The sequence below is a fragment of the Ranitomeya variabilis genome, chromosome 3 (assembly GCF_051348905.1).
Source record: "Ranitomeya variabilis isolate aRanVar5 chromosome 3, aRanVar5.hap1, whole genome shotgun sequence".
In the NCBI taxonomy this organism is placed as follows: domain Eukaryota; kingdom Metazoa; phylum Chordata; class Amphibia; order Anura; family Dendrobatidae; genus Ranitomeya; species Ranitomeya variabilis.
In genome coordinates, this window is record NC_135234.1 from 706,619,909 (window position 1) to 706,647,900 (window position 27,992).

The 27,992-nt window shown below is 45.3% G+C and overlaps 2 protein-coding genes across 4 annotated transcripts in view; one reads left to right on the forward strand and one right to left on the reverse strand.

Annotated features, from left to right (window-relative positions):
* Positions 1-126: 126 nt before the first annotated feature.
* On the forward strand, positions 127-26,312 carry N4BP2L1 (NEDD4 binding protein 2 like 1). Its single transcript, XM_077298253.1, has 5 exons — positions 127-485; positions 18,789-18,916; positions 19,461-19,549; positions 20,629-20,705; positions 24,421-26,312. Exons 1-5 carry the CDS (start codon positions 301-303, stop codon positions 24,524-24,526), a joined length of 585 nt encoding a protein of 194 aa, XP_077154368.1. The 5' UTR covers positions 127-300; the 3' UTR covers positions 24,527-26,312.
* BRCA2 (BRCA2 DNA repair associated) overlaps positions 25,804-27,992 on the reverse strand; it is a 114,140-nt gene continuing 111,951 nt past the window's right edge. For all 3 annotated transcript variants that reach the window (XM_077298246.1, XM_077298249.1, XM_077298248.1), the window contains exon 26: positions 25,804-26,872. In XM_077298246.1, the coding sequence (XP_077154361.1) occupies positions 26,357-26,872 (516 nt within the window). In that variant the 3' untranslated portion in view covers positions 25,804-26,356. The remainder of the gene's footprint in view (positions 26,873-27,992) is intronic.

Consider the following 27,992-nt stretch of genomic DNA (forward strand, 5'->3'; position numbering starts at 1 on the left):
CTATACTGCTCCGCAACTGTCACTCCCCCGCCTCACATCATGGTACGCTCCAAAACGGCATCAGGTTCATACACTTGGCAACGAACCAGGGGGGTGCGAATTGTTTACAACCTGTATAAATACCGCCGGGCCGGGCAGTCCCACTACAGCAATAATGCCGCCGGGCCCTGCCTCACGCTGCGGTGCACCGCCCCTTCACTCCATGCTCTGACACCGCCCCGGACGGCTGCCTGACACCCTCCGGTAATACCAGCCCCGGCCACCGGAGGGAGCGGGGAGCGCTGGCCGGAGCGGAGCACTATGGCAGAGCGGCTCATCCACTCCTTTGGGAATCTGCGCCTGGATGAGCGGCGCCCCCGCAGGCAGCAGCAGAGCCGACCCCCGCAGCATCCCCGGCCCAGCTCCGCTCCTCCGCCCTCCAGGTTTACCAAGCACATCTACCTGCTGCGGGGGCTCCCGGGCTCCGGCAAGAGCAGCCTGGCCAGGTAGTAAGAGCGGGTATGAGGAGGGGCGCCAAGTATGGAACAGCCGGGAGTAATGAGGGGGCGCCGGCTGCGTTACATAGAGGCGCTGTGAGGGGGCACATAGTCATATACACCTGCAGGGGGCGCTGTGGAGGTGGCATAGCCGTATACACCTGCAGGGGGCGCTGTGGAGGTGGCATAGCCGTATACACCTGCAGGGGGCGCTGTGGAGGTGGCATAGCCGTATACACCTGCAGGGGGCGCTGTGGAGGTGGCATAGCCGTATACACCTGCAGGGGGCGCTGTGGAGGGGGGGCATAGCCGTATACACCTGCAGGGGGCGCTGTGGAGGTGGCATAGCCGTACACACCTGCAGAGGGCGCTGTGGAGGTGGTATAGCCGTATACACCTGCAGGGGGCGCTGTGGAGGGGGGGGGCATAGCCGTATACACCTGCAGGGGGCGCTGTGGAGGGGGGCATAGCCGTTTACACCTGCAGGGGGCGCTGTGGAGGGGGGGCATAGCCGTATACACCTGCAGGGGGCGCTGTGGAGGGGGGCATAGCCGTATACACCTGCAGGGGGCGCTGTGGAGGGGGGCATAGCCGTATACACCTGCAGGGGGCGCTGTGGAGGGGGGGCATAGCCGTATACACCTGCAGGGGGCGCTGTGGAGGGGGGGCATAGCCGTATACACCTGCAGGGGGCGCTGTGGAGGTGGTATAGCCGTACACACCTGCAGGGGGCGCTGTGGAGGGGGGGGGCATAGCCGTATACACCTGCAGGGGGCGCTGTGGAGGGGGGGGCATAGCCGTATACACCTGCAGGGGGCGCTGTGGAGGGGGGGCATAGCCGTATACACCTGCAGGGGGCGCTGTGGGGGGCGCACTGCTGTGTATAATGGACGCACTATGGAGGGGGCGCACTGCTGTATATAAAGGACGCACTATGGAGGGGGGCACTGCTGTATATAAAGGACGCACTATGGAGGGGGGGCACTGCTGTATATAAAGGATGCACTATGGAGGGGGGCACTGCTGTATATAAAGGATGCACTATGGAGGGGGGCACTGCTGTATATAAAGGACGCACTATGGAGGGGGGGCACTGCTGTATATAAAGGACGCACTATGGAGGGGGGCACTGCTGTATATAAAGGATGCACTATGGAGGGGGGCACTGCTGTATATAAAGGACGCACTATGGAGGGGGGGCACTGCTGTATATAATGGACGCACTATGGAGGGGGGGCACTGCTGTATATAAAGGATGCACTATGGAGGGGGGCACTGCTGTATATAAAGGACGCACTATGGAGGGGGGCACTGCTGTATATAAAGGACGCACTATGGAGGGGGCGCACTGCTGTATATAATGGACGCACTATGGAGGGGGGGCACTGCTGTGTATAATGGACGCACTATGGAGGGGGCGCACTGCTGTATATAATGGACGCACTATGGAGGGGGGGCACTGCTGTGTATAATGGACGCACTATGGAGGGGGGCACTGCTGTATATAAAGGATGCACTATGGAGGGGGGCACTGCTGTATATAAAGGATGCACTATGGAGGGGGGCACTGCTGTATATAAAGGACGCACTATGGAGGGGGGGCACTGCTGTATATAATGGACGCACTATGGAGGGGGGCACTGCTGTATATAAAGGATGCACTATGGAGGGGGGCACTGCTGTATATAAAGGACGCACTATGGAGGGGGGCACTGCTGTATATAAAGGACGCACTATGGAGGGGGCGCACTGCTGTATATAATGGACGCACTATGGAGGGGGGGCACTGCTGTGTATAATGGACGCACTATGGAGGGGGCGCACTGCTGTATATAATGGACGCACTATGGAGGGGGGGCACTGCTGTGTATAATGGACGCACTATGGAGGGGGGCACTGCTGTATATAATGGACGAATAGTGTTGAATGCTGCGGAGAGATCCAAGAGAATTAGCATGGAGTAGTGACCATTAGATTTAGCTGTTAGTAGGTCATTAGAGACTTTAGTGAGGGCAGTTTCAGTAGAGTGTAAAGAGCGGAAATCAGATTGAAGAGGGTCGAGAAGAGAATTATCTGAGAGATAGCGGGTAAGACGGGAGTGGACCAGGCGTTCCAGGAGTTTAGAGATGAAGGGAACATTAGAGACAGGTCTATAGTTAGCGTCACAGTTTTGGCCAAGGGATGTTTTTTTTAAGTAATGGATGTATGATGGCATGCTTAAGGCTACGTTCACATTTGCGTTGTGCACTGCAGCGTCGGCATGCACAACGCAGCGTTTTGTGACGCATGCGTCCTTTTTTTTGCTTGATTTTGGACGCACAAAAAATGTAACTTGCTGCGTCCTGTGCGCCCTGACGCGTGCGCCGCAGCGACGCATGCGTCACAAAACGCAAATGCAACGCATGTCCATGCGCCCCCATGTTAAATATAGGGGTGCATGACGCATGCGGCGACACAGCGGCGCCCGACGCTGCGTCGCACAACGCTAATGTGAACGGAGCCTAAATGAGGAGGGAAAGATACCGGAAGAGAGAGGTTGCATATTTGTTAGGTGAGTGGTGACAGCCGGGGAAAGGGATTCATGAGGGTCGCATCTTATAATCGAAGATACATTTGTCAGTAGTATAGAACATTCAGACGGGAACGTTTCAGGACTTGTTCTATTTTCAGTCTTAATGAAGAATAAAAAAAATTTGCTTAAGAATTTAAATTCCAAATATTTGCTGACTTCTGTCCAGGCATATCTGATACGGGCACTAAGCCGTGCCAAGGCAAATGATTCTTGAGATAATCTCCGTTGGAAGGAGCAGTGATGTTGTTTTTTACATTCACAGTGAAGCAAACTTGATATAAGGCAAGATACCTTGTGCAAGCATTCTCCTATCATTAATCGTCCATGCACCCTGTGTGTGGTGGGTTTAGGCCGAGTTCACACTGCTGGACTTCTGCACATTTTAAGTCAAACAATAGTGCAACTGGCGCATTGATGGCTTCTCATATCCTATGTGAAAACCTAGAAGAGTATCAATTTGTGAGGCTGTGTTCTCTCCATTGGGGGTCTCTTTCCTGTCGCGGAGTTCCTGTGCTTCCTTCCACTTTTCAATAGTATTACTCAGTTGATCGTGGAATATTTAGGCGAGAAGAAAATTCATGAACTGGTCACATCGGTGATGTCCTATTGACCGAGCTGGTATCAGTGAGCGCTTTACCTGCAGCCCTTCTGTTACGTATTAGTAAAGACTGTCTGCATGGTGAGGGGCCAGAGGGTATACACTTAGGGGGCGAGGGGCTGCAGGGTATACACTTAGGGGGTGAGCGGCCACAGGATATACATTTAGGGGGCGAGGCTCCGGAGGGTATACATTAGGGGTGAGGGGCCGGAGTGTATACATTTAGGGGATGAGGCGCCAGAGGGTATAAATTAGTGGGGCTGGTGGGTATACATTTAGGGGGTCAGTGATCACAGGGTATACATTCATGGGGCAAGGCTCCGAAGGGTATACATTTAGGGGGCAAGGCTCCGAAGGGTATACATTAGGGGCGAGGCGCTGGATATTATACACGTGTGATAATGGGACTGAATGAGAATCCTGAATTCAATGATGAATACTTTGCCCGACATAATGTACAGTTTTCTAGACGATATTCTCGCCTCCTTTTCAATTTTGTTTTTTATGAAAATAAGATCAGATCCCGGCACAAGGAAAATCTTTCTGAACATTTTTACGTGATGAGGACCCCGTATAACTGTGCTCAGACTGTGCCATTGTTCGGTCCTTCGGTGACTCCCTGTACTCGGACCTAGATTGTGTCCGGGGGAGAATGGCTCCGGGTCTGACGTGTGTAGTGGCAGGCACTGGTACGTTATGGCCACTTTCTGTCCATGCGTTACATAGACGTCATATTTGTGAGGAGCAGCTGAATTCTTCGCTTGCGGTGGCGCTGCCGGTATAAGGAATGATGGGCTGACAGGTTATGTTACACATTGCAGCAGAGGACCACTGAGATCAGTATCGGTGGGGCGAACCTGGAGGATTTGTCAGCACGTGCATTATATGAGGACTCCAGGGCTGCAGCTAATAAACACAAGGGACCCAGCACTGGAATTGGCGTGTCTTACTTCTTTATGCTGACCTCAGGTGGTAAATTCGATCTCTCAGGGCCTCATCTTTGGGACCCCTGTAGACACTGGAACAGGTGTCAAGACCCCCTGTTCCTCACAAGAGTTTGGAGTGAAAGTCACAGTCAACTTTTTCCGTCATCTTCCTAGACACTGAAACGAGTACTGAGGTTGTGGCAGTGATGACAAACGGGGGCTTGGAACCCACATTCTGGTGATCAGTGGAGCCCCCATGATGAGGATTGTATCACCTACTCTTCAATGTATCAGATGCTTTATCCTGCGGTACTACATAGTGCAGGGTCTCATCTCTTACTGTCCATCATGTGTTTGCATCCCTCCTGTATAACTCTGGCACGTGATATAAAGAGTACCAACGTACAGAGCCATAATCGCATGCACAGGGCCGGCTCATGGCGTCTCCTACAGTCACATTGAATTGCAATGTAAGACAAGATCTAATAGGAAACAGAGTAGACAATGAGATTTCTCGGCTAGAACCTCAGGAATACTATTTTGCCGTATGTCAGATACACGTATTTTAGTTTGCAGCTGGTGAGTGTGAAAATACCATCTGGGAACGGGAGATAAAAACTGGGCTGTGCCACGCAGCTGATAGCTTCACTAATACGTGTCTGACGCTGTGGGAGCGATGAGGTGGATTACTTCACTGACAGCTTTGTGCAAGAGGGAAATAACGGAAAATTACAAGATGATTGTGTTTTCCATGCACTTTTATTGTATCCAAAAATATTTCGGGAAGACAAACTGAAAATGGTGTCTCCCAACAAGTGACTTGTGGCCCATGTGCCCAGTATATGCACCTTCCCAACTGTAAAATTAAAAAAATATGTATATACCCATATCGCTGGAAAGTGTAGGTAATGGAGAAACAAATGGGTGAAATCTGCACTGCCATGTGGAAAAGATGAAGGATTCCAATCCGTGACTAAGTGGTTTGTTTGTCAATGCGTTTCGAAGAATACATACTTCTCCCACGATCGTGGTTGTCCTGAAGAGGTATGTATACTTCAAAAAGCGTTGACAAATAAACCACTTAGGCTACTTTCACACTAGCGTCGTGCACTGCACGTCGCAATGCGACGTGCCGACGCAATGGGGGTAGCGGATGCAGTTTTTCAATGCATCCGCTGCCCCATTGTAAGGTCCGGGGAGGAGGGGGCGGAGTTCCGGCCGCCCATGCGCGGTCGGAAATGGCAGACACGTCGCACAAAAAAACGTTACATGTAGCGGTTTTTTGTGCCGACGGTCCGCCAAAACACGACGCATCCGTCGCACGACGGATGTGACGTGTGGCAATCCGTCGCAATGCGTCGCTAATGCAAGTCAATGGAGAAAAAACGCATTCTGCAAGCACTTTTGCAGGATGCGTTTTTTCTCCAAAACAACGCATTGCGACGGAGGCCAAACGACGCTAGTGTGAAAGTAGCCTTACACTCGGATCGGCTTCCTTCATCTTTTCCACATGGCAGTGGACCAGTGTAAACCGTCCAGTAAATGACCGCTAATTGGATTATATATAGGTGGCTGGTGGTCACTTAACCCGTTTGCAACATTTGAAGTATATATACGTCATGGTATTCGCCCAGCACACAGGAGCTGTGTGCGGGTGATCATAACAGCGATCAGACTACTGAAAGTGAAAGTCCCATATAGGGACTAAATAATAAAAAAAAAAATTGCTAAAATATTTTTTTGAAAAAATATATATTATACCCATAAATAAGTATTTTGTAAAAATAAACAAAAGTACACATTTGGAATCGCCACGTCTGGAACGTCCCGCTCTATAAAACAGTTAACTAGTTAGCCCCTTCAGTGAACACCATAGAAAAAAAGAGGCAAAAAATATGCTTTTTCATCATACCTCTGAACAAAAAGTGGAATAAAACGAGATAAAAAAGGCGAATGTAAATTAAAATGGTATCGCTGAAAACATAATCTCGTCACGCAAAAAACATGCAACCATACAGCTCCATAACATACAGCTCCATGAAAAAAAAAATATATAGCTCTCAGAATAAAACGATACCAAATAATTATTTTTTTCTATAAAATAGTTCTTATTGTGTAAAAGCGCCAAAACATAAAAAAATGATATAACTGTGGTATCGCTGTAATATTACTGACCCGAAGAGTAAATCTGCCTCATCACTTGACCACATGTGGAACGGCATTAAAAAAAAACAAAAAACAGAAAATTATTCTTGAATTCCTGTTTTTTTTTTTTCCATTCTGCCTTCCAAAAATTGGAATAGAAAGCAACCAAAAACGTTATAACTATTAATGGTACCAATAAAAATGTCAACTCGTCCCGCAAAAAAACATGCTTTCACATGACTGTCTGCCGAAATCTGGAAAAATTATAACTCTCAAAATATGTTGATGCAAAAACTTGTTTTTCTAAAAAGAAAGAAAAAGCGTCTTTTACTGTATGACAGCAGCCAAACCTAAAAGAAAAAATATAAATCTGGTATATCTCTAATCGCACCAACCCGAAGAATAAAGTTACCTAACCACTTATACCACACGAGAAACAGCGTAAAAAATAATTCAAACCAATTCTTCACCTGCTGTTTTGTTCATTCTGCCTCCCAAAGGCTCGGCGCACTTTTATCCTGCACTCTGCGCTGAGCGCTTACACCGAGGTTTCCATGTAAATCTCTGAAATACATGATTCAGACAGAACCCTCAACAGAAGATTCCCTATAATGAGGCAGATGGAGGCACTGTGGACGCCATAGGACCTGTGATTTGGCGGTGTCTGTCTTTTTAGTATTGCATAAAAGTGCTGGCGGCCACAGTTTTGTGCACTTCTAAAAAGGACACTAATGAACAGAGGCCAGATGAAGTTCATAGTAACTGCTGCCTCACTATAGTGAATGGATCAATCGGGGTTTAATCTGAATCACGTCACTCAGCGATTTAAATGGAAACCCCAAAGTAAGTGCTCAGCGTAGCATGCTGAATAAATGTGATCCCAAATGATATGTAAAATGTTCTCAATAAAATCTTCAACTCAATTCACAAAAATAGCAAGTCCCCACTCAGGTCCGTCATCTGTTAACGCAAATATAGGGGGCTTCCATGTTACTGGTAGTACAAAGGCTCTGGAAAAGCTAAATGGATCCTCACACCCCAAAAGAAATGAGGCGAATTCTACGCTCCCAAAGCAAAATGTCCCCCTCCCTTTTGAGCCCCACAGTGTACCTAAACCACATATAGCGTACACTTGTTTGGCATTTCTGTAGCGATGAGAGCCCACTAAATTTAAGGGTGTGTGGCTCCAGAAGCACGAGCTGGGCTTACTGCAATGTACTGGGCACTATAATAGCATCCACTGTTGCTTGACAACCATGGAATCAAATCCTCATACCAGTGGATAAATTCACAAAGGGGTATAATTTCCTAAATGGGGTCACTTGAGGGTGGATTCTGCTCTTCTAACACTTAAGGTACCTTCACACGAAACGACATTATAACGATATCGCTAGCAATCCGTGACGTTGCAGCGTCCTCGCTAGCGATATCGTTTCGTTTGACACGCAGCAGCGATCAGGATCCTGCTGTGATGTCGCTGGTCGCTGAATAAAGTCCAGAACTTTATTTGGTCGTCCGATCGCTGTGTATCGTTGTGTTTGAAAGCAAAAGCAACGATACCAGCGATATTTTACACTGGTAACCAGGGTAAACATCGGGTTACTAAGCGCAGGGCCGCGCTTAGTTACCCGATGTTTACCCTGGTTACTAGCGTAAAATGTAAAAAAAACAAACAGCACATACTCACATTGCGTCCCCTGCAGTCTGCTTCCTCCTCTGACTCAGCGCCGCAAAGTGAAAGTGAAAGCAGCCCAGCGGTGACGTCACCGCTCTGCTCTCACTGTACGGCGCTCAGTCAGTCAGGAAGTGGACGCAGGGGGACGTGAATGTAAGTATGTGCTGTTTGTTTTTTTTAGATTTTACGCTGGTAACCAGGGTAAACATCGGGTTACTAAGCGCGGCCCTGCGCTTAGTTACCCGATGTTTACCCTGGTTACCAGGGGACCTCGGCATAGTTGATCGCTGGAGAGCGGTCTGTGTGACAGCTCTCCAGCGACCAAACAGCGACGCTGCAGCGATCGACATCGTTGTCGCTATCGCTGCAGCGTCGCTTCGTGTGAAGGTACCTTTAGGGGCTCTATGGAGTCTGCAAACTATTCTAGGGAAATCTGCACTCCAGAAGGCAAATAGCATTTTATCCCTCCAGAGTCTGTGTGGCTAAGCAGTACTGTACAACCACATATGGGGTGTTTCTATGTTCAACAAAAATTGTGGGACAAATTTTGGTGCCATTTTTATCCATTTTCATGAATGAAAATGTAAAATCTGGGACTAACATTTTTGTGGTAAAAATTTAATTTTTTTCTTCACTGCCAAATGGTATAAAATTCCGTGACACACCTTTGGTGTCAATATGATCACTATTTTAGTTTGTAAAATTAGTTCTCTTATGGGGATTCTGATTTTCTCGCACCTCACGGGCTCTTCCAGAGGGCCATGGGACCTGTAAATGACAGCCATACCTGCACTATAATATGGCTCTCCTTCCCTTCTGAGCTTTGCACTGTGCCTGAAAACTGATTACATGTAGGGAATTGGCACACAGGGGAAATTGCACAACAAAGTGTGAGGTCCATTTTTTTTCCTATTAGCCCTTAAAAAAAATTAAATTCTTGGGGCTAAATAACATTATAGTGGTAAAAATGTTATTCTTTCTTCACCGCCCAATGGTATAACATTTTGTAAGGCATATGTGGTGTCAATATAATCACTGCACCAGTAGATTAATTCATTGGAGGGTGAAATTTGCAAAATGCGGTACTTATGTGGGGTTTATGATGTTCTGGCATTTCAGGGGCTCTGCCAATGTGACATGGCACCCTGAAACTGTTCCATCAAAACCGGAACTCCAATATGGTGATGCTTCCCTTCTGATCTTTGCATTGTGCCTCAAAAGTAGTTTTCAACCACATATGGGGTATCGGCGTACTCAGGATAAATTGCACAACAAATTTTGTCCATTTTCTCCTGTTATCATTGTGAAAATAAAAAATATGAAGCTAAAAACATTTATTTTCATGCCTCTACATTATAAATGTCTGTGGAGCACCTTTGGGCTCAATGTGCTCACCACACATCTAGGTACATTCCTTGAGCCATCTATCTTCCAAAATGGGGTCATTTGTGGGGGGTTTCCCCTATTTAAGCACATCAGGGGCTCTCCAAACGCGACACGGTGTCTGCTCTAGATTCCTGTCATTTTTTATTTAAAAAGTCAAATGGTGCTTCTTCTCTTCCGAGCTCTGCCATGTGCCCAAACAGTAGTTTTCCCCCAAATATGGGGTATCACTCAGAAGAAATTGCACAACAAGTTTTGGGGTCCATTTCTCCTGTTACTCTTGTGAAAACATTTGGGGCTAAAGTGAAATTTTTGTGAAAATAAAGTAAAATGTTAATTTATTCCTTCTACGATGCATTAATTCCTGTAAAGCAGCTGAACGGTTAATAAACTTCTTGAAATGTGGTTTTGAGTAGTTTTAGGGGTGCAGTTTTTAGCATGGTGTCACTTTTGGATATTTTCTGGCATATAGGCCCCTCAAAGTCTCATCAAATGTGTTGTGGTCCCTAAAACAAAATGGCTTTGTAAATTTTTTATTGGAAAAATGAGAAATTGCTGATTAACGTAGCAAAAAAACATTGTTTCAAAAAGTATGCAGATGTAAGGTAGACATATGGGAAATGTTATTTATAAATTATTTTGTGCAGCATGACTAACTGGTTGAAGGATCTAAAAATTAAAAGTTTAAAAATTGCTAAATTTTCAAAATAGTTGCCAAATTTGCAATATGTTCACAAATAAACACGAGTTATATCGAACAAAATTTACTATCATGAAGTACAATATGTCAGAAAAAAAAGAATCTTAGAATCAGTGGGATCCGTTGAAGCGTTGGAGTTATAACCACATAAAGTGACACTGGTCAAAATTGTAAAATTTGGCCTGGTCAGGAAGGTGAAAACAGGCTCGGGAGTAAAGGGGCAAATGGCCTGTGCCAGGTTGTCTAAATGAGTCACAGTAAGGAGTCCAAAGTGGTAGATCTACTCTTCCAAACAGTGAAGTTAGCCAGTCCCACTTCTATAGTGGGGGAAATAATTATTTGATCCCTTGCTGATTTTGTAAGTTTGCCCACTGACAAATACATGAACAGTCTATAATTTTAAGGGTAGGTTAACTTTAACATTGACAGAATATCAAAAATAAAATCCAGAAAATCACATTGTATAAATTATATAAATTTATTTACATTTTGCAGTGAGAAATAAGTATTTGATCCCCTACCAACCATTAAGAGTTCTTTCTCCAACAGACCAGTTATACGCTCCTAATCAACTTTTTACCTGCATTAAAGACAGCTGTCCTACATAGTCACCTTTATAAAAGACTCCTGTCCACAGACTCAGTCAGTCAGACTCTAACCTCTACAACATGGGCAAGACCAAAGAGCTTTATAAGGATGTAAAGGACAAGATCATAGACCTGCACAAAGCTTTAATGGGCTACAAAACCCAAAAGTAAGATGCTGGGTGAGGAGACAACTGTTGGTGCAATAGTAAGAAAATGGGAGAAACACAAAATGACTGTCAATCGAGATTGATCGGGGACACCATGCAAAATCTCACCTCATGGGGTATCCTTGATCATGAGGAAGCCTAAAACTACACTGGGGAAACTTGTTAATGATCTCAATGCAGCTGGGACCACAATCACCAAGAAAACCATTGGTAACACAGGTTGTCAATGTTTAAAATTCTGCAGTGCCCGCAAGGTCCCCCTTCTCAAGAAGGCACATGTGAAGGCCCATCTGAAGTTTGCCAATGAACACCTGGATGATTCTGTGAGTGATTGGGAGAAGGTGCTGGGGTCAGTTGAGACAAAAAAATTAGCTCTTTGGCATTAACTCGACTCGCTGTGTTTGGAGGAAGAGAAATGCTGCCTATGACCCAAAGAACACTGTCAAGCATGGAGGTGAAAACATTATCTTTTGGGGAAGTTTCTCTGCTAAGGGCACAGGACTACTTCACCGCATCATTGGGAGAATGGATGGAGCCATGTACTGCAAAAACCTGAGTGACAACCTCCTTCCCTCAACCAGGACATTAAAAATGGGTCGTGGCTGGATCTTCTAACAAGACAATGACCCAAAACATACAGCCAAGGCAACAAAGGAGTGGCTCAAAAAGAAGGTCATGGAGGTCATTAAGGTCATGGAGTGGCCTAGCCAGTCTCCAGACCTTAATCCCAGAGAAAACTTATGGAGGGAGTTGAAGCTCCGAGTTGCCAAGCAACAGCCTCAAAATCTTAATGATTCAGAGATGATCTGCAAAGAGGAGTGGACTAAAATTCTTCCTGACAAGTGTGCAAACCTCATCAACTACAAAAACCGTCTGACTGCTGTGCTTGCCACCAAGGGTTTTGCCACCAAGTATTAAGTCTTATTTGCCAGAGGGATCAAATACTTATTTTTCACTGCAAAATGCAAATAAAATTATACAATTTACACAATGTGATTTTCTGGATTTTATTTTTGATATTCTGTCTCTCAACGTTAAAAATTAACCTACCCTTAAAATTATAGAGTGTTCATGTCTTTGTCAGTGAGCATGTAGAAAAGCTGTGGAGACACCATCACGTGTTTCTCAACGCAAGCAATGAATAGCCAGGTCTTTCACCGGGAAGGAACAACCACGGGAAGGGCAGCATCCAATAAAGGAAAACCACCTATGCCAAAACATGGTATCCATCCACAGACAGCTGTTTCGGGTTAGGGTTGGATGCTGCCCTTCCCGTGGTTGTTCCTTCCCGGTGAAAGACCTGGCTATTCATTGCTTGCGTTGAGAAACACGTGGTGGTGTCTCCGCAGCTTTTCTACATGCATTTGCATATTTCCCTTTAAGGATGGGGGGCAGTGTTCTGGATCACTGCGTTGAGAAACACGTGATGGTGTCTCCGCGGTGTTGATGTTTTGATCTCCCTGAGGTCATTCATCCTTATGTTTGTCAGTGGGCAAACTTACAAAATCAGCAAGGGATCAAATACTTATTTCCCCCACTGTAGCTTGAGTGGCATACTTGCCCCAGCTCCAGCTGGCACATGGCTTGTATTCTTCCGGGGATGGCTTGACCTGAGAAAAGTTGGTCATGTTGATCGAGGGACTGTCCAACTTGACTGTTCAGGAAAGCGACTGCACCCTGTGACTAATTACCGCTGTGTAAATAAAGTGGTAATATTATGGTATATTTTTGTTTTGTATCTCAAACCTGTCAGCTCATCACGGTGCATATCTCTCCATCCTGCATAACAGGTTCTTGGTGATTTGGGGGACTAAATGCTTCTGACAGCCTCCGTTAAAAATGAAAACTTAACAGTCCACTATGTGTACTGATCCTTTGTGAAAGTTTCCCCTATTAAACCTCAGTCAGTTGTGCTACATACCTCCCTTTCTTACTAACATGAAGCTGTCTGTCATGGTCCAGATATTTCGGACCTGCGGCCTGGTCAGTGAGTTTTTTTGCTAGTTCATATTGCATATCCTTTCTCACAAAGCAGATCTGTCAACTCCGTATGCTGTCTACCCTATGTAAGGACAGGTATTACAGCTCCAGGTCCATACTTAATCTAAAAAAAAATAATTTTAGGCTACCAAAAGCTGATAGAACACGCAGGACATGTAGTTATGAGTCTGGTGTGTTTATGAAGACAGTGCGCCCACTCTTAAATGTGACTGATGGGGAAGGTAGATGGAGTGCTCTAATTATGACTAGACTCAAACTATGGGGCCGATTCATCAAGGCTTTATAAGAAGTGGTGTAAAAGCTTTGAAAAGTTGCAAAATGCGCACAAAAACATTTTGCGACTCTTTGCATTGTCACGCCAGTTTGATTCAGCTCTGCTGGAATGGGTGGAGCTGGCGAGGAACTAGGGTGTGGGCACAGCCGCCCGTCCAGTTCACTAAATGGGCTTACATTTTGTATCCCAGAAATGGTACTCCTGTCACTGGAAGATGCGTCAAATTCATTAAGTGGTGTGCACCTAATATTGAATTTGGAGCATCGTACTCCAGCAAGACTGTGCGGTATGCCTGTCAGTAGGAGCAAACTTCCTAAGCCGTCTATATGGGCATGCAGGTCATAGACAGGCGATACCTTGATATCTGCAATTCAATGTCTTATTCCAGAGAAATCCATGGTCTCATATGTAAATATCTCTGGGCTGGACATAGATCTCCCCGAGAATCTGCCTCCAGAGCTTGTAACTGTCCCATTCATTTATAAGTGTGAGACATGTAGTGACTGACGGTCTGCTGTCCTGATTTACATGTCTCACATTGGTAATGTCCCCTTACATTTATAATAACTAGTGATGAGTGAGCATGATGATATAGCGTTATACGATGATCACGAGGGCTCGAGTAATATGTTCGAGTCCCCGCTGCTGCATTATTTGCGCCTGTTAGACAGCCACAACACATGCGGGAATTACCTAATAAACCGCATGTGTTGTGGCTGTCTAATAGGTGTGAATCATGCAGCCGCGGGACTCGAACATGATACTCTGATAACAGCCGAGCATGCTCGCTCATCACTAATAATAACCTCTGGAGGCAGATTCTCATGCAGATCCATGTCCGGCCCATAGATTTTAACAGCTGAGTTACATATTAAGAAATTTGTGAATTTCTCTAGAATAACATCAGATATCAAGGTGTCCTATGACGGCTTAGGAGGGTTCATCCTACTGACAGAATCGGTCCCTATGTGTCTTGTGTACAGTAATGTTTGAGTTCCTAATAGCCAAACATACCTTTTTTGTCATTGCTTCTAGGAGTATAAAGCTGCCGACAGAGTCCTTTTCATTCCTAAACTACTAATGATAGATATCTATCATAAATGGATATTAGTTCCTGCAATATAACAGAAATATGTCATATTGGTATGACATGATGGCGTCAGAAGGGTTGCTGTAATTCACAGCCAGGCTCTTTCCACAACTATCATTGTTGAAACTAGCTCCAATCCAGTCAGTTTACCACTTTAGATATTGTGGTTCATTTTGACTGTGGCATCTAAGGGGTTTGATGTTGCCCACTCGATCTTGCCATTATCGTTTGGTATTATCGGGTTACAATGGCTTCCTCCCCGTCAGTATCTGCCCACCAGGTCAAGCCAGGGGCTGCATTTCAATGTAATAGTGACTGTCCATATCTTTTAAGGAATACTATACATGCTGATTTATGAAAACAGTATTTTTTTTTTTAATCTCTGTACAGGAACATTTTTTTTAATCACATCCAATTGTGGAACTTAATTTTATTCACTAGATCTTGGAATAAAAATAACTTTTGTTCGTGGGAATACCCCCTTAAGTAGATGGAAGCTGAGCTCTGATTGCTTCCTAGTAGAGCATTTGATAAATGCGGCTCATTATGTATTGTGAGAATTCATACTTCCCATATTTGTCTAACACTACAAACGTGAAGTTCACCAGGTGACGTGTTCTGGCAGCTTCTAGCCATTTTGAGCACATTCCTCACGTCACTGGGCCATTTCGGGAATATTGACCTCCTGCTGATGATTCATCCTCCTCTTGTGATTTATAATTGAATTCCAGAGATGTTATTACTGCAGAGAACAAGAGACCGAGAGGGAAGAAGAAAGACGTTTGTGTGGACAAGATCAGAAAAATACTAAAGCAACAATCTTGACATTGCGTTATGTGACCGCGTTTAACGGACTACGTTACACCGCGGCATAACGCGGTGTTAACGTAGTCTGTTAACGCCGCCATAGCCTGTAATGGAGAACGCGTCGCTAGCGCCCGCCCACATTGGGCGTGCGCTAGCGATGTGGCGTCATTTGAGTGACGGACCTCGGACGCTGCTTGCAGCGTACGCGGCGCGCCCGAGGTCCGTTTCTCGCTAGTGCAGATCGGGGATCTGCGCTAGCGGGGACGCCGAACGCGGACCCTAGAGAAGCATTGCGTTAGCGCAATCCGCTAGCGCTATGTGCTTAACGGATTGCCCTAACGCAATGTGACCCTAGCCTTAATCCAAAAACTCATAATCCTAATACATACCCCAAAACAACACTGATAAGTCAGCCAACAATTACTGACAAGTACCCCTCCTTCTATTCTCAGGCTGTAACCTTCTATCCTGTCATGTAGCCCAATACTGCTCCGTGCCATGACGCATCATAACTGTCAACCTAAATATTCCCATGGGTGTAGGCACGAGATCTCCATAAGATAAGGGGGATCTGGTAATCTGCAAAAATCCAGTTCAGAGGATATGGAGAAATATTCTAGTGGCACAGATGCAATATGTCCTGAACAGCAGAGGTTGGCACCCCGGCTCCTTGTGTCATCACCACTGGTTGACACAGACAGAAAAGGGTCCCTGGGCAAGAACAATATATGGGCCCACTGCAGTCTAATAGCTCATTATAATGCATAATTTCACCTGTTTCAGAGTCGGTAATGGGCCCTCTTGGTGTTTGAGCCCCTTTGTGGTTGCACCAGTGGTATTTCTGCTTCTGGTCATCGCCCTTGTACAGACCCCTCTATTCACCCTATCCAAATCAAAAGAACTGGAAACACTGAAAAAGAAAGACTACGTATAATTAAAGCCTATGTATTATGTAGACTTCTAATTGTATCATACACTCAGGACACAGGTCGCAAAAAAATTGGGAGTCCCGTGTGTACAGCAGGTTTTTTGGGGGGATGGCTTGTTGAAGATTTCTCAACATTTAATGTATGGTATCCGCCAATATGGGTGATGGGGTGTGTAATGCTGATCCATTTCTGCTAGACTAATATTAGGTCATGTTCTGAGTTCCTGGGTGACAGAAAAAGCAGATGGCTGATATTGGAATCTTGCAGACACTACTTACTGTACCAGAAACCGAAGACATCTAGATTTATCAGAGAAGAGACAACTTAAAAGTTATTTTCCCACAAACAAAGTACATTTTAATTAATAGATCTTGGAATAATAAGTTCCACAATTGGATCTGTGGAGGAACATGTTCTAAACATGCCATATCTCCTGAGGAAGCAAAAGAGAGTATACAGACAGGACAGCACAGGATCACAGCTGCTGCTTTCTGTGAGGTATAACATTTTTCTACCTTTTTAAAAACATTTCTCCTCCAGGAAAGAATCAGCTGTGATCCCAGGCTGTCCTGTCTGTATACTCTTTTGCTTCCTCCCCTGTCCAGGAGATGTGGTATGATCCGACCATGCTCCTGTATGGTCAGACACAGCCATTAGGCCAGTCTCACACGTCCAGATAATTCCAGTACCGGAATTATCCGTGTCCGTGTGTTTCTGTGGCACATCAGTGTGGCACACGTGTGCCGCCCGTGTGCCGACTGGGTACCACACGCACCGTGCAGGAGACAGCGCTAGAGATAAGCGCTGTCCCCCCCACGTGGTGCTGAAGCCGCCATTCATATCTTCTCTGCAGCAGCGTTTGCTGTAGAGAAGATATGAATAATCCTTTTTTTGTTTTGTTTCTCGTGTTTAACATAAAGATCCATGTCCCCACGCCCTGTGCGCCCGCCCGCTGTTATTAAAATACTCACCCGGCTCCCTCGCTGGCGCTGCTTCCTGTCCTGGCCGCACCTTCTACTGTATGAGCGGTCACTTGGGGCCGCCGATTACAGTCATGAATATGCGGCTCCACCTCCCATAGGGGTGGAGCCACATATTCATTTCTGTAATAGGCGGCCCCACGTGACCGCATACAGGAGAAGCTGCGGCCAGGACAGGACACTGCGAGGGAGGCGGGTGAGTATTTTAATAACAGCGGGCGGGCGCACAGGGGGTGGGGACATGGAGCTTTATGTTAAACACGAGAAACAAAACAAAAAAAGGATTATTCATATCTTCTCTACAGCAAACGCTGCTGCAGAGAAGATATGAATGGCGGCTTCAGCACCATGTGGAGGGGACAGCGCTGTCTCCTGCACGGCACACGGACAACGTCCGTGTGCGGTACGTGTTTTACACGGACCCATTGACTTTAATGGATCCGTGTAATCCGTGCACTCCCACGAACACTGACATGTCTCCGTGTTTGGCACACGGAGACACAGTCCGCAAAAAATCAATGACATCTGCACAGATGCATTGATTTCAATGTGTCTACGTGTGTCAGTGGCTCCGGTACGTGAGGAAACGGTCACCTCATGTACCGGAGCCACTGACGTGTGAAACCGGCCTTACACAGTACACAGCAGGGGCACATGTATAAGATTATCTCAGCACAGGGACATTTTTTTAAAACACCTCCCTGCTGGAATGCTGAGCAATAATAATGATTACATATTTCAACGTTTATGAAGAACCATTCTCTTTGAGAGTTTTGATATCCAAGGGACCATCATATTTTGTTACTTTTTCCATCCACTTGCTTCCATTCCCTAGGTTTATCTCAGTTTATTAGAGCATCAGTCTGTGCTCCAGAGCTGCTCTTTGTAGTCTTAGGAGATGATGGGAAATTTCAAGTAGATTGGAGCTTATGGGCCACAATCATTGAGGTCTGGGACAAAAACACAAATATACAGATATCTGCCCCCATTTGTCACTGCTAGTGTATATGGATGAGGGGCAGGGCGGTTTCTGCTGTTCTGCCTCATCTATTTCCATAGCCATGTCCTGTGAATGATCAATGCAAATTCTCATAGCATTTCAAAAATCAGCTGTAAAATAGTCATTGGTACAATGCTTAGTTTTACATGGTTGTTTTCCGCATCGAAGTTCTGGAACAAATTAAAAAAATGTCTTCTACGTACTTTTATTTTTTTTTCATTGAGGTTTGACTTTTGCTGCAACATGATTTATCTTCGTCCGCAAGAAACCATCTGCATAATTGAAGACTGGGTTGATAAATCATGTCAGGTTATTAAACACTGATGTATAGATCCGAGTCTGGGAGATTCTGGTAATGGAAGTGTGTGATAATGGGGGAATAAGATGTTACACGCACGATGCATGTTAGGGCTGAACGCTTGCACGCTTACATGTACAAGACGTTTTTTTGCTGAGTTCTTCCGTTTTACATTTGTAGGAAGCTGAAGAGAGATTTTCCCAGCGCACTTGTGTTTAGCACCGATGACTATTTTATTACGGAAGATGGATCCTACATCTATGATCCTGATCTGCTGCAAGATGCTCACAAGTGGAACCAGAAAAGAGGTGACCCCTACACGTCCCATCTGCATGCACAATGTGTCCTAGCTGATTTATAGCATATGTTAACATACTGGGGGGGGGGGTGTATGTGTGTGTGTGTGTGTATATATATATATATATATATCACTTTTTTTTACTCTTTAGAGCCCTCTGAGCCAGAAAAAAAAAGATATAACAATTAATGGGCACAGTTGCTTCACTCCAGCACGTGACCATAGTGGGTGTTAGGCCATATATAAAATTAGTTGTCACATAAGCGCCTACAGGGGTAAGGGGTAGGTTTGCAAAATGTTTGTCCATAGTGTATATCCATATACACAACAAAATCACAACCTTCCTTGAAGAAGCTGACTTTGGATAACCATCAGTGTGTTTTTGTTTGTTTTTTTCAAATCAGTTCAGCATTTTTGGGGTTTTCACTAATTCAAATAAATTGGGGAAAAACAAGTAAAAACAGGTCAACAGTGCACATATTTTATGTAGTTTATTTTCCTAACACTTTTTTTGGTGCAGAAAAAAATATTTTCTGAACTTTTTATCTTTCCAGCACGCAAAGCAATGAGCAGAGGAAGAACTCCGATCATTATAGATAACACGAACATCATGGCCTGGCATATGAAGCCCTATGCAGTAATGGTAAGATAAATAACTCATTTATATATTCACATTACGTATAATTTGTTTACTCAGCCCATTCATGGACCACTGCTCGGATACCTGGGTGTCCAGTCCTAGGCTTCCTGCCTTCGGCCCCAGTCACACATCCTGATGATAGCAGTACCCGGTGTTATCAGTTTTGCGTATCCTGTGACATACTTGTGTAACTGTGCAGCGTCCATGTGCCACGTACTGGAATAAAATGCTATGCAGAAAATTATTTTTATTTGTTAATGTTTGTAAATGTTGCAGACCCTTTATATATAGAGAGACAGCTAATTTCACCACACCAGGACACATTATAGAAAATGGCACCCTTTAGTGCCCTATATGTACACCTAATGTTACAGCTATTAACCTAATAAATAAATTGAAAAAAAAATGATGTGGGATCCCATTTTTTTTTTTTTTATAACCAGCAAAAGTAAAGCAGACAGCCGATGTTATCAGGCTGGGAAGATCCATGGTTATTGGGCTCTTCCCAGACTAAAAATACCAGTTTGCAGCTGCCCAAGGAATGCAGAAATTGTCCACTACCCGAAATCTTTCGTTAATGCTTTTTTTCACCTTTTGGGATCCATTGTTTGGTTGTGCTTAAATGAAATTAAAAAAAAAAAAAAAAAAAAAAAGCAGTTCTAAGGGAAAGTATGTTCACAAGTGATGAGCGAGCATGCCCATGTGCTAATAGAGTATTCGAGCCCGCCGAAGATAATGGTCCAGTCGCCGTTGGTGCTTGTCTCGCGGCGGTTCAACACATGCATGGATTGCCTAACAAACAGGAAACCCCTGCATGTGTTGCGGCTGTCTAACAGCAGTGAGACCTGCAGCAACGGCGACTTGAACATATTTTTCGGGCACTCCGAAGATTAGCACACAAACATGCTCGCTCATCACTAATGTTCACACATGAGAAAGCATGGGAGTTGTTAGACTGACGTTAGGAAGGTGAACGCGGCTCGTGGTGGCCATCAAAAGAAGGACATGTGATGTACAATGTGGCTGCAGCAACCTAATCATTTATGTCTGTAAATCCATGTTATTACACATTGTATCATCAGGCCCTTGAGAACGGATATCAGGTTATATTCCTGGAGCCAAATACGCACTGGAAGTTCAATGTGAGAGAACTAGCAAGGTAGGTGATGGGGAGAAATGCCAGAGTATGCACATACAGTCCTCATAACCAACCACAGCAAGAGCACTTCTGAAGAGCAGCCATTTTGTTCAGGGTCATTAGAGATCCGTTAAATCTAGCATAATTTTTAGATTTTTATTATCCCCTACATTCTATACACCAGGGGTCCCCCAACCTGTAGCTTGGGAGCCACATGTGACTTACGGTCCCATGAATTGTGGCTCGCGGCTATCTGCCAGCTTGGTGCATTAGCTCCAGATTTAGTAAACTGGTATGAAGAGCACATCTCAAAATGGTGAACTTTGTGAGTAGTCCTGCAGAGAAGAGCAGACCTGGGTACACATCTTGGGGGTATAGAGAAAATTTAAAGTATGGTATGCTGGAGACAGGATGATACTATCTGTCAGAGGAGGTACTTGAAGATGGATGTGACTGTTGGGAGTGCGTGATGGGAGAATGCTGAATGTGATGGGAACCCCTGGATCTTGGTATACTGCTTTGGGGTGATTTGTGTGGAAAAGCTTTGGTTATCACTATGCCCATAGTGGGGGCTTTGGTTGCCACTACTGTGAGGGGGGCAGTAGCTGGATGTGGCTCGCGACCCTCTTGCAAAGCTGAATGTGGCTCTCAAGGTCTGAAAGGCTGGCCACTGCTATACACCAACTATACGGCTCTTTCAACCAAGCCATGAAAAAAATATGGCACGCACAACCACTTATCCTGTCACTAACGCACTGCAGCCAAAACACAGGTCAGCAAGGGTTGCAGTTGCACTCAGGCGTTGGAGCCTTGGGGACCCAAAAGATCCATTAGACCCATATGAAAATATCAATACTAATATTCCTGAAGGTTGGGGACCCTGATGGAGATTATGTATTGGGGCCCACAAACTTCAAGTTACGCCACCATTCAGAATGGTTGATATCAGGCCCTCACTGTATGGACTGATGCAGATCCTAAAGGTGGGACAGTTATTACACATTGATTGTATATCTTGTGGAAACATTTTTTGGGGCTGTAAGACAACCCTTTTAAAAAGTTAATGGTGTTGTCCAACTCGGGGTGGGTGGGGGAGGACATTTTTTTTAATTTAAAGCCATGTATTTAGGCCTAAAAATAATTTTTGCAATTCAGTTTTATGTCATACATTTAACAAAAAAATAAATTGTCCCCAAAGATGGACAATCCCTTTAAAGCAAATTGTAAAAGAAATTGGCAAGGAAATTAAGTAAAGTCAGAAGAAAAAAAAAAAAAGTAAGTAAATATGATAAAACCACAATGTTATATTGGAATGAGGGGTAGCAAACTTACCTCTGCTGTGCTTCAGACTGCATTCATGTCAATGTACAGACCGTGGTTCTCCTGACCAGAACCTCACAACCTGGTATATACCGTATTTTTCCGACTATAAGACGCACTTTTTTCCCCCAAAAAAGGGGGGGAAAATTGGGGGTGCGTCTTATAGTTGGAATACAGGCTTACCGGCAGTGGTGTGGCGGCGGCAGAGGTGCGGGGATGGAGGCGGTGCCAAATACCACAGGTGAGGTGATGCAGCAGCCCGGTAAGCAGCAGAGCCGGGTGAATCATGTTGTTATTGGTGGTGGCGGCCATCTTCCTGAGGCTGCGCGTGCGCAGATGGAGTGCTCTGCTTCCCGGGGCTTCAGGAAAATGGCTGCGGGAGGCCGCGTGTGCGCAGATGGAGATCGCGGTGGACATTTTCCTGAAGCCGAGTTCACAGATTTAGATCTCGGCTTCAGGAAAATGGCCTCCGCGATCTCCATCTGCGCACGCGCGGCCTCCCGCAGCCATTTTCCTGAAGCCCCGGGAAGCAGAGCACTCCATCTGCGCACGCGCGGCCTCAGGAAGATGGCCGCCACCACCAATAACAACATGATTCACCCGGCTCTGCTGCTTACCGGGCTGCTGCATCACCTCACCTGTGAAAGGGACCCCGCTCACGCCATACCGCTCACTGTGCCTCCTCATCCCCGCACCTCTGTCGCCACACCACTGCCGGTAAGCCTGTATTAACCCGGCTCCGCTGCATCACCTCACCTGTGGAAGGGACCCTGCTCACACCATACCGCTCATTATCCCCGCACCTCTGCCATCGCCACACCACTGCTGCAACCCCCCCATGGACACCAGGCTGTGGCGTCGCCCACCTAAGCAGGAAGGGACCCTGCTCAGGTGCACGCCGTACCGCATCACCCCACCTCTGCCGACACCATGCCTCCTGTGACCCTGCTCTGCCACCGCCAGCCCTCAGGTAAGACACTGTAAATTCGGACAATAAGACAGACCCCCATCTTATAAAAAAATATTTTTTTCTGCAATTTTCACCCCAAATTTGGGGTGCGTCTTATAATCCGGAAAATACGGTACCAATGAGCCTGTTTGCCCGCAGGACTCCTGACCCGAGCTAGTCTGTAGATTGTGGTCCGTAAACAGACTTGTGATTGCAGTCTCAAGCTGATTTCTGGATTGTGGAGCCATGATGGGACTACATATTGATTTTAACAGGAGTCCTACCAGCTTATCCTGGAGATATGGAAGTTACTCTACAATAAGTTTTTGCAGTTTCTTTTGTTTCAATATCTTTAGTTGAAGGTAATGAATAGGAACATTGTAATTTACTGGAAGAGGCTGAGAACTGCTACGCAACGAACAAGTAGTCCAGGAAATCTTAGATTAGCATCAACAATCACTGCCGGGGGGAGCCCAGCTCATAGATCGATATTACTAAAACCGGCCAGACACTTTGGATGGCAATCAGCCGAATTATATGCTTCAGCTGGTTGTTTGGCTGACAGCCATATACAGGAGACCTTGTTTGGTGGAGCGCTCCTATGCTCTCTTTAAGAAAGCCACCGACTAATCCATCAGCCGGTGTCTAAGGCTACTTTCACACTTCCGTCGGTACGGGGCCGTCGCAAACCGTAGGCCGTTGTGCTAAATTTAGCACAACGTGGGCAGCGGATGCAGTTTTACAACGCATCCGCTGCCCATTGAGATGAGCGGGGAGGAGGGGGCGGAGTTCTGGCCGCGCATGCGCGGTCGGAAATGGCGGATCCGACGGACAAAAAAACGTTACCTTGAATGGTTTTTGTCACGACGGACTGCTAAAACAACGCATCCATCGCACGACGGATGCGACGTGTGGCCATCCGTCACCCATTAAAGTGTATGGCAAAAAAACAGATCCTGCAGGCACATTTGCAGGACCCGTTTTTTTTTTGCCTTAACGACGTATTGCGATGGAGGCAAAAAGACGGAAGTGTGAAAGTAGCCTTATCTCCGGAAGAACATTGCGTTTGGCAGTTTAAAATCGGACATGTGCGATTGACATCTTCCCCGAGCATATTAAACCTCCAGCCAAACCCGTTGATATCGGTGGGTTCAGCCGACATTAATTTAAGGCGTGTGGACAGCTTTAGACAAACTTAGGCTGAACCAGGAGATTTGGGCAGAATTGTCCAACTCTGCCTCGGTTTAGTTTTTGGGGACAAGGATGGGGCTTGTTAGACTTTAACCACTGACTGATCTTTTATTCCCATTGGATAGAAGCATCTGACCAAGGTGAGGGCCAATTAATTATTCCCCTCTCCCTAGTAAAATATAAATGAAACCCCAGCTTGTGCATTGTGCCTTAATAAGCATCTTTGTAACAGAGTCTCTCTGATGGGTCTGATAATATTTTTTTCTTCGTGCTTAGGAAGAATAGTCACGGTGTTCCCAGTGATAAGATCCAGCGTATGAAAACCGCTTATGAGCACAATGTCACTTTCAACATGGTCCTCCACGCAGAGAAGCCAAATTAAAAACGGACTGAAACACGGTTCTGAACCAGAAGAAAGAAATCACACACAGAAAACCACATATTTAATGACGTTTTTAAAACCCAACATAGCAGAGCATGGATGTTCTAGCCAAATATCCCTGACTCCAAAACCCTGATTAGCAAACATGGAGGTCTGTTCTTACCTGTCTTACATTACTCCCTATGGTCGAGGCGCTGCCATGGGCTGAACCAGATTCTCACGTCTAAACTCTACCCACATAATGTCCAATTGACCAGCATCGTGGTAGGTGTCCATCATTAGCTTCACAGATACTAAATAAGTGTCCAGATTATTACAAGGTAAAATAATGTGAACAGATGAGTGAGGGCAGTGCTCAATGTTTGGCCAGTTTCCCACCACTGCTTGGATCGAAAGACCCACCCCGACCATGATCTCTCCCGACTTAGGCCAACTGCATCATATATGCCTATGTGGCAGTCGGCTCAGGACTAGAGTTGAGCGAATTTGTTCGGGTTCCCTCTTATTCGGCAAGCTATAGCGCTTGCTGAATAAGCTGCAGAGGGAACCCGGAATCCTGGATCGCACTGGCTGATCGGCGCTGCAACTGCATGTGAGAGAACCCGAACAAATTCGCTCAACTCTACTCAGGACTGGAGACCAGGGCCAGGTCTTCTGGTCGAGCACTTTCTGTGTGAATCTAGCCTAAAGCGGAAAGTGCTAAAAATCCAAACATACATTCCTGTGATATTAACATTACACCACTAACCAGGGTACTTCTAACAAAAAAAAATTCAGGGTAGGAATAAAACGTGATATGTGAAATACTAAAATATCCTGCTCTATTCCATTTGTGACTTAGGTTGGGTATAGTATTTTCTGCACCCCCGCTCTCATAGCATACCATAAATACATCATATAGTGCTTGATTAACATCACCATACAATGCCCAAATAAATGGTTAACTTTGAGAAAGACCCAGCATATTTAAGGTACCAAGTGTGGGATAGGGGTGCATGTTTTGTGAGTACTCTCAGCAACAGGTGCCACGTTCATCCACCCTGTGATAACCACGACCAGTAAGGCCAGCCCTGGGTAAAATGCACATTTCTGCTATACAGTACATACTGCCATGGGTTATACCTTACATTTGATCACACAGTTCTATAGTGTTAGGATAAAGGCGTGCACCCTCAGGGACACTCATAGTACCACATCTTGGTTGTAGCTCTGCTCCATTCACTTCCATGTGGCTGGGCTGCAGTACAATGTACATAAGCTGTGGGTGTCTGAACAGACAGAGGATACCGCCCTTGTGAGAGTGGCATTGCCTGATTGTCCTGTTGACCAGAAGGGAGTGGATCCTTACTGATTATACACACATTTTCCCAGGGAAAGACCCTGTGGGCAATGGTCTCACGGGAAAGATTTTCTGCAGCAGAAAATCAGGAGCAAAATTCCAAGCATCAAAAATTGTGCATTTTTTGTTGCAGATTTCAACCTTTAAATTGTACAGGATCAAATCCACAATATATATATATATATTTTTTAAAGAGTAAAAATTTTAAAAAGAGAAAAAAGTTGTATGTATTTTTTTTTTTTTACAAACATTCCAGTGAATCATTCCTTATTAACAATATAAAGCCATTTTTATGATTTGTACAGTGGTGACGTTCTCTTTATTTCTGTATCATTTGGATCCTTATTTACAGATGTTCAGTTTCTTTCTTGTGCATTCAGATTTTTACCAGAAATCAGATTTTGTAGAGATCCATTTTATAAATATATGTACAGTTTATTAAACATATATACAGACTCTGCCTCTTATTGACCGCGCCATGCATGATGTTTTCAGGGCTTTTGCTTTCGTTTCCGGCACAGTCTTGTCTGGTATGGTGCCTTACTTATATCTCGAGTCTCCACTACTTCTTCCGTTCTGGGACAGTGGATATCGGGGTCTTTCTGAATGTCTGAAGTGGAGATTTTCTGCTCAGTGGCCAGTTTACTGCCTCCCCCTAACCCAGGTACAAGGGCTTGTGTATTAATCATGGCCAGCTCTTCATCAGCAACAAACCCTCCTAGTTTCCTTGGGGTACAAGACCCCATATTTACACCGGTCTTGGCACATGTACGATCATCTTTATGTAAGCTGCGAGGAGGCCGAAATGCCCTTTGTAATGAAGGAGATAGTAATGTCCCCATTGGTGTAAGAGGAGCAGGGGATGGTATTCGACTTAGATAATCCAACCCTTTCATCTTTTTGCAGGTCTTTGGGTCCATGTCATTATTTGCGTTCCATACCGTATGGTTACCTTCAGGGGTCAACATGGGTTTCACTTGAGAGTTATTCATTTTTGGGACTGGAGTCTAAGTAAGATAAAAAGAAGAAACATTGCATAGATCAAACAGGTAAAAGTTATGGAGAAAAAACAAAGTAAATGTATTACTGTTGTATCTCTAGAGGGGATCAAACTAGAAGAGACCGGCAGACACTCCGCCAAGCTCATGGCAGTGACATGCACTGTATCGGAAACTTGGGCACAGCATCCGTTTTCTCTGAGCTACACCACCTTTTGGCTGCCTTACTTTACGCTAATAGGGTAGAAAGGAAGATCTGCTGGGGCTTCATTAGGACATCCTGAACTTGCAGGAGTGGAGATGGTGAGCAAAAGAATACTTGTCCAAAAAGTCCCCTGGTCAAAGGAATACCATAATTTTTGGATTATAAGATACTTTTTAAAAAGAAGAAAAGAAAGCTTTTTGGTACTAACTGTTATCCAAGAAGTATTGTTTCTCTTTGTGGAGATCGACATGCTAAGCATGCCCAGATGAGTAGCCGCAATGCTCCTCTGGGAAATATGCCAATTATGCAAATTGTCTCTTCAGAGAGGAAGAGAACTAGAACTCTAGTGCCACCTATTGTAAGTAGCAATCCTACAAGTCAATGTCGACCCATTAACGAGCCTTGTGATCATCATGAGATAATAGCCAAACCAAAATCTAAATTTGCAGACACTGTGTTTTGGGGTGCTGCCCCTCGTCAGTGCAAAGTGGAGATCTGGTTTGGCTGTGTGAGAGGTGTCCCACCGATATCCAAGAAGTATCGTTTCGCCTTGCAGAGATTGACATGCTAAGCCTCTCAGATGCTGCCACCTGGAGGCTGACACTAGTAGTACATCATAATGACAACTCCCCACCAGGCTCCTCCTTGGCAGGTGACAGTTGTTCAGTTAGTGCAAAATCAGTGAAAGGAGCAAATCCAAGAACCTCTCCATACCCAAAACAAGGCTGCTGTATCCACCAATGAAGGCTATGAGAAAGATTTTATGGTATCAAAAACCTTTATTATCTCAGTCACTTCATTGGGGGACCCAACGAATACCAGTACCGCAGAAGGAAGAACAACAATCCCTCAGATTACTACCTGAGCAATTGCTGCTTGTAATACCATTCAGCTAAAACTTGCATCCCTAGACGCACAAGTAAG

Excerpts from the sequence above, each read along its gene's own strand:
- N4BP2L1 (XM_077298253.1), top strand. The coding sequence starts at position 301 with ATGGCAGAGCGGCTCATCCACTCCTTTGGGAATCTGCGCCTGGATGAG. Across the intron at positions 18,917-19,460 it reads CAAGTGGAACCAGAAAAGAG|CACGCAAAGCAATGAGCAGA; the intron begins GTGACCCCTACA and ends TTATCTTTCCAG. Across the intron at positions 20,706-24,420 it reads AATGTGAGAGAACTAGCAAG|GAAGAATAGTCACGGTGTTC; the intron begins GTAGGTGATGGG and ends CTTCGTGCTTAG.